The sequence below is a fragment of the Bombus pascuorum genome, chromosome 3 (assembly GCF_905332965.1).
Source record: "Bombus pascuorum chromosome 3, iyBomPasc1.1, whole genome shotgun sequence".
NCBI classification, from domain to species: domain Eukaryota; kingdom Metazoa; phylum Arthropoda; class Insecta; order Hymenoptera; family Apidae; genus Bombus; species Bombus pascuorum.
The window spans coordinates 1-6706 of record NC_083490.1 but is presented as its reverse complement, the minus strand read 5'-3'; the positions used below and the strand labels follow the sequence as shown (position 1 = coordinate 6706).

Here is a 6706-nt window from a genome sequence, read left to right as displayed (position 1 = left end):
TTCCACCGAAGCTTAGGGTTATCTGGTGCACGGGGGTACGTCACGTAGGTTTGTTAGTTCCTTCGAGAGATCGCGATTACTTACTTTCGTTCCGGGCGATCCGCGGTTTTTCTTTCATCCTTTGATTGTTGGGGCCCCTTTTCCATAGCAGCCTCATTTCTTTTCATTCGTTCCAAGTTAGACAAATGTATCTTTGATACGGAATGTTCCCGATAGGGTTGCGAATTATTGTACGATGTTTGTACCGATCGATGTAATCGTTGTGTGTGAGATACATGTTGCGTTGTGTGGGAGATAGGTTATTGCGTCGCGTAAGCTTTGTTTTACGTTTGTAGGATTCGTGTAACCGCTGCGTTGGAGATGTATGTTTCGCAGTTAGGCTACGAAACAGTTATCTCTTTACGCAGGCCCATGATCACGTAGAGTCAGAACTCGACATTCCTGCCAACAGGTTGAACGTCGAGACCGATGCATAATGTGAAATAAATCATGGGCGGGTCCCGTGCGTAGTCACCTCCACGTGGTGAGACCTGGTAATTGGCATCGTTTTCCAAAAATCATTCAGTTGATTAATCTTTGGAAAACGATACCAAGCTGAGAACTACGCACCAGTCCAGTTTGGGTCACCAAAAGCCGGGAAAAGAATTTTGGATGATCTAGACTGGACTGCACCGTGGGACAACGTGGGACGTCGTTGGACGACGTGGGACAGCGTTCCACAACGAAGTGGAGTGTTGGAAAACCATTCTGCGTGATTAGAAATATTTGGAGAGGCTTCCACAACGTTGTAGAGGGTTGGAAAACCATTCTACGGGGTTGGACATTGTTGGAAAGCCATCCACAAAGTTGCAGAGTATTGGGGTTAGGTTGGGGTTAGGTTGGGGTTAGGTTGGGGTTAGGTTGGGGTTAGGTTGGGGTTAGGTTGGGGTTAGGTTGGGGTTAGGTTGGGGTTAGGTTGGGGTTAGGTTGGGGTTAGGTTGGGGTTAGGTTGGGGTTAGGTTGGGGAGCACGAGGCGGGTATGGGTTCTCAGTGCGTAGCATCATGCCCTGAGAAACCCCGATGTATCTGATGTTCACCTATAGTCGGGTGGCGGCTGGTCGGCGCTGTGGCGCCCGTCAGATCGCTGATCCGGTGCGGAGAACTTCGGAGAAGTTGGTGGGCCCATATCTGTCAAGACCACTCACCTCACCTTCACGTGGGGCTCCCCGTCATCCTGCATCGGTCCCGACCGGGGTAGGGTGCGAAAGAGTGAGTGGCAAAGCAAACGAGGGCATGGCTCGTCAACCATGCACCTGATGAAGAAGGAAGGAGGAAGGAGGAAGAAGAAGAAAGAAAAAATATGGATATGAAGGATAACCAAGAAATCGACGTTTACGGTGCAGGGGAGGGATACCCCAGTACCGGCGCAGGAGTGGGTGGTCAAGCGGGCCCCACTGCGTCGTTAGCTAGCGACCGTGGCCGTGTGGGGGTGGGCCACCGGGCCCCCATACGCGTAAACGCGTCCGGTGAAGAAATGGAAGACGTCGCGATGGAGGAGACCCGCGAGGGTGGGCCTCCCGCAAGGACAAAAGCGAACAACATCGAAGCGGCAAAGAACCGCGGAAGAAGCGGGGAGAGAAAAGCGGAGAGGGCGGGACCCGAGGACAGGAGAAGAAGCAACAGCCGGGGAGGGAAACCGACACCGACGCCGTCGCACGCCCCGCTCGCGGTCCCGTCAACCCCGCTTCCAACCGCAGCGGAGCACAGCGGCAACACGTTCCAAACGTTCAAAATTCCCAAGAACGTCAGGGACAAAGTGAAAGCGCAAGATGGGCACAGGTCCCGAAAGGAGTCGACCTCGGAAGGCAGATCGGAGGACGAGGAGTCAATGGCCTCGGTCACCTGGAGGGGCAAGAAGAGAAAAATAACGAAAGTGACTCCAGAGGTGTCGGACCGAATGAGGAACGTTATCCAAGGGTCCTCACCGAGAGACGTGGACGCCGAAGTACGGCGACATCAGGCCGAGGTCCTGAAGGTGGCGGCGACGTCCTCCAACCTCAAGGGGACGTACGTCAAAACCCTCAAGGACGCGGTCGAGTACACCGTCGCGGCATGGTCCCACCAAACAACCACCTCCCGGGTGCCAGACTTCCTGGAAGAAAGGAAGAAGAGGGAGGCGCTGGAAAGAGAGGTGGAAAGCCTGAAGAGGAGGAACGAGGAGTTGGAACAAAGGATAGACAGGTTCCTGAAAGGCACGGCCGAGACAGCGGCGCCGTCCCCGACGGAGGCGCAGGCTCCCCGGAGCAGCGGGAGGGCCAAGGACGACATCGGAGCAGAAATAGAGATGCTAAAGAAGTCGATAAGCAGCCTCGGCCCATCCCTGTTGGGGACCCTGAGGGAAGAGCTCAGGGAAGCCCTCAGGGGAACGGGCCTGCTGAGACAAGCGACAGGAGGGAACAACAGCGGCGACAAAGAGCGGACGACGATGCCGCGGACGGCGAGCCCGAAGCCTCCCCAACAACCCCCGCAATCCTCCCAACCCTCTCAACAGCAAGAGGGACAGGGACAGGAGACGGACGGGGAATGGAGGACCATGGTCTCGCGGAATGCGAGACGGAAGGCCAGGGAACAGAGGAGGAAAGAAGCGGGCCACGGCGCCCCCCTCCCCATCGCGCCACAAACTAGCAGGGCGAGATCGGCGGTGGGACCAGCCGGGCAACCGCCAAGGACGACCCCCGCCGCATTAGGTGGAGGGGAAAGGAGGAGAGAAAGAAACGGAGAGAAGAAGACAGGAGCCCAACCGGCGAAACGGACGTACGCGACGGTGGCGGGCAGGGCGGGATCGGCGGTCGTGCGGCCAGCACTCCGACCCCCCCCAACGTCATCGGCGGTAACGCTCACGCTGAGGGACGGGGCTCCGAAGACGTACGAGGAGATCCTGGCGGAGGCGAGACGGGACAAGACCCTCCAGAAATGCGGACTGGAGTACGTCCGAACGAGAAAGGCGGCGACCGGGGCCATGGTGATCAATATCCCGGACGACGCCGGCATGAGCAAGGCCACGCAGTTGGCGTCGCGATTAGCCGGGGTATTGGACCCCTCCACCGTCAGAGTATCAGTCCCGGTACCGACGGCCGAGATCAAATTGGTGGGGGTCGACATATCCCTTAACGAGGAGGAACTGCTGGAGGAGCTGTCCAGGGCGGCGGACTGCCAGCCCCGCGACGTCAGAGCATGGAGCGCCGGAACATCTAGAAGCGGCATGGGGATATTCTACGCCAAGTGCCCCGTGGCCGGAGCCCGTAAACTGGCTCAAGCGGGGAGGGTCACACTGGGGTGGACCAGGGCAAAGGTGATCGCACTCCCCAGGAGACCGCTCCAGTGTTTCCGATGCCTTGAGGTGGGCCACATGGCGGCGATGTGCGTCTCCCCGGTGAGAAGAACCCACCTGTGTTTCCGGTGCGGAGAAGAGGGGCACAGGGCGAGGAACTGCACGGCCGCATCGCCGAGATGCCCCATCTGCGAGGCAAAAGGAGCCCCGTCAAAACACAGGATGGGAAGCGCGGCGTGCAAACCACCGGAGGTAGGACCATCCGGAAGGAGAAGGGCGCGGAGAACGGCGATGGCCAAGGCAGCAGAGGCCACGGCGACAACCACGAGCAAGGGCGTCACCGGAGCCGCGGAGCAGGCCAGCCTGTCGAGCAACCCACCAGTCGGAGGGAAGGATAGCACCATCGGAGTGAGTGGCCCGGGGGAGGCCATGGAGGTGACCGAGTAAATTCCGGGTCCTCCAGTGTAACTTGGGCAGAGCCGGAAGGGCCCAGGACCTGCTCTACCAGTCCATCCGGGAGAGCGGGACCGACGTGGCGGTGGTGGCGGAGCCGTACAACATCCCCGCATCCCCCCAATGGGCGGGAGATCTAAGCGGATGGGTCGCCATCACTTGGCCGTGTACCTCGGGAGTCTCCGGGCGAGTCGCGGAAAGAGGCAACGGGTTCGTGGCGGTCGAATGGACGGACCTCGTGGTGGTGGGGGTATACATCTCTCCCAACTGCGACATCCGGGCGTTCGAGGACCTACTGGACGAGATGGGAGAGTGCGTAAGGAGGCTTCTCCCCCGACAGGTGCTCGTACTGGGGGACTTCAACGCCCACTCCACGACGTGGGGCAACGACAGAACCACCACGAGAGGCAGAGAACTGGCGGACTGGGCCGCGGGTCTCGGTCTCGTGCTGGTCAACAGAGGCTCGGAGTCCACATACGTGGGGCGGAGAGGAGCGTCGGTCATAGATCTGACGTGGGCGACGCAGAGGCTCCACCCCAGAATAAGGAACTGGCGGGTGGCCGTAGAGATGGAAACGCTAGCGGACCACCTCTACGTGCTAATGGACATCGAACCCGCCAAGAGAAGCACGAGCGGCGACAACAACAACAACGTCGAGGGAAGGACATCGAGCCGCCCGGGGCTGCCCCCTCCTCGCCGATGGAAACTGAAGGAGAGGGACGGGGACATGCTTCGGGCAACGGCCACCGTAGCGGCTTGGTGCTGGGACGCGAAGAGGAACAAGAACCGAGGCAACGTGGACGGGGAGGCGCAGGAATTGGGAGAATGGATGAGGAGAGCCTGCGACGCCTCCATGCCGCGAACCAGCGCCGGGTCTAGGCGCGACAACAGCAGCGTCTACTGGTGGTCGCGGGAGATCGCGGACCTGCGAGACGACTGCCACAGAGCCCGCAGGCTGCTCGCCAGGGCGAGAAGAAGAGGGCGGAACCGCAACGAAGAGGAGATCCTCGAGAGGTACAGGGCCCACAGAGAGGCCAGAATGGCCCTGCAAAGGGCCATAAAGGAAGCGAAAGAGGCGTCGTGGAAACGGCTGTTGGAATCCGTGGAATCCGATCCATGGGGAAGACCGTACAAGACGGTGCTGAAGAAACTCAGGCCGGCGGCTCCCCCGATAACCGAGAACATGGATCGGGAACTACTAGCACGGGTGATCGACACGCTGTTCCCACGACCGGAAGAAGAAGGAGGCGAAGAGGAGGAAGACTCCCCGAGGCGCCGCGAGGATACGGAACAGGCCCCCCCGGAGGAGAGGGGATGCACTCGGAGCGGCGGCGGCGGACCGGCGACGGATCAACCCGGAGCGCACATAACGAGGGAGGAACTGGAAGCAGCCACCAAGAAGATGGCTGCCAAGGACGTGGCGCCGGGGCCGGACGGAATCCCCGGGCGGGTGTGGGCGGAGACCATGGACATCATGGCCCCCCGCCTGCTGCATCTGTACAACAGGTGCCTGAGGGAAGGCGCATACCCCCGGGCGTGGAAGGTGGCGAGGCTGGTGCTGCTGAGGAAGGAGGGTCGACCGCCGGAGTCCCCATCGGCGTACAGGCCGATATGCCTCCTGGACGAGGTGGGCAAGCTCTTCGAGAGAGTAATCGCCTCCCGTCTGGGGGCGCACATGGAGTCCAGGGTACCAGGCTGGCACGACAACCAGTTCGGGTTCCGTCGCGGGAGGTCCACCATCGACGCGATCCGCAGATTGAGAGAGGGGGTGGAGAGAGTGGTGGCTCGAGAAGGGATCGCGATAGCGGTCTCCCTGGACATCACCAACGCCTTCAACTCGATCCCGTGGAGCAAGATCAGAGAGGCCCTGCGATTCTTCGAGGTCCCGGGGTACCTCCGGAGGATAATCGGGGCATACCTCCGGGAGAGGTGGATAACGTACAGATCCACGGAGGGAGAGGAGAGAAGAGCGGTGGAGCGCGGAGTGCCGCAGGGCTCGGTCCTGGGACCGATGCTGTGGATAACCGCCTACGACTACGTGCTCCGCACCCCGATGCCCGGAAGCACGGGACTGATTTGCTACGCGGACGACACCCTGGTCGTGGCAGGAGGGCGCTGGTGGTACGAGACGGCGGAGGTTGCCACGGAGGCCACCCGGCGAGCGGCGAGGGCCATCGGAGAACTGGGGCTGAAGGTCGCTCCGGCCAAGACGGAGGCGCTCGGGTTCTACGACGGAAGACGCAGAGGACCGCCCCCGGATGGACTGACGATCGACGTGGACGGGGTAGGGGTCCGGGTGGGGAGCCAACTGAGGTACCTGGGCCTCATCATCGACGACCAATGGTCGTTCGAGCCCCACTTCGAGAGCCTCGCCCCAAAGGTGGCGGCAGCGGCCAACGCCCTATGCGGCATCCTCCCGAACATCGGAGGCGCCGGGAGAGCGGTGCGCAGGCTGTACGACGGGGTGGTCAGAGCCCGAGCGATGTACGGTGCGCCCATCTGGGCGAGGGATCTGGCCGCGAGCAGGCGAAGTCAGACACTCCTGCGGGCGGTTCAACGTACCACCGCTCTGAGGATAGCGAGAGGGTACAGGACGGTGTCGCACGCGTCCGCGACCGTCCTGGCGGCATCCCCTCCATACGCGTTGCAAGCCCTGGCCCTTCAAAAGGTGTACGGAGCCACGAGAGTCAGGGACGGGGATCGAGACGAAGACCCTCTGCAGGTGAGGAAGGAGATAGAAGAGGAGACATGGGAGAGATGGCGGCTCCTACTGGAGAAGGAGGCGAGGAAGACGTCCCACCGCGCGGTAGACGCGGTTCTGCCCGTCTGGGACAGGTGGAAGGAAGCGCGGGGCGTTCCGCTGACCTACAGGCTGACCCAGGTGCTCACCGGGCACGGAGTGTTCGGGGAGTTCCTGAAGAAGATTCGGAAGGAGGTGACCA

The 6706-nt window shown here is 61.2% G+C and overlaps 1 protein-coding gene across 1 annotated transcript; it reads left to right on the top strand.

Annotated features, from left to right (window-relative positions):
• Positions 1 to 1340: 1340 nt before the first annotated feature.
• Positions 1341 to 6699, top strand: LOC132905051 (uncharacterized; the record flags this gene model as incomplete). The annotated part of the gene is made up of 2 exons (XM_060955977.1): positions 1341 to 3719; positions 3775 to 6699. Coding segments are annotated over exons 1-2 (5304 nt in total), but the record flags the coding sequence as incomplete, so codon positions are not given.
• Positions 6700 to 6706: the final 7 nt, after the last annotated feature.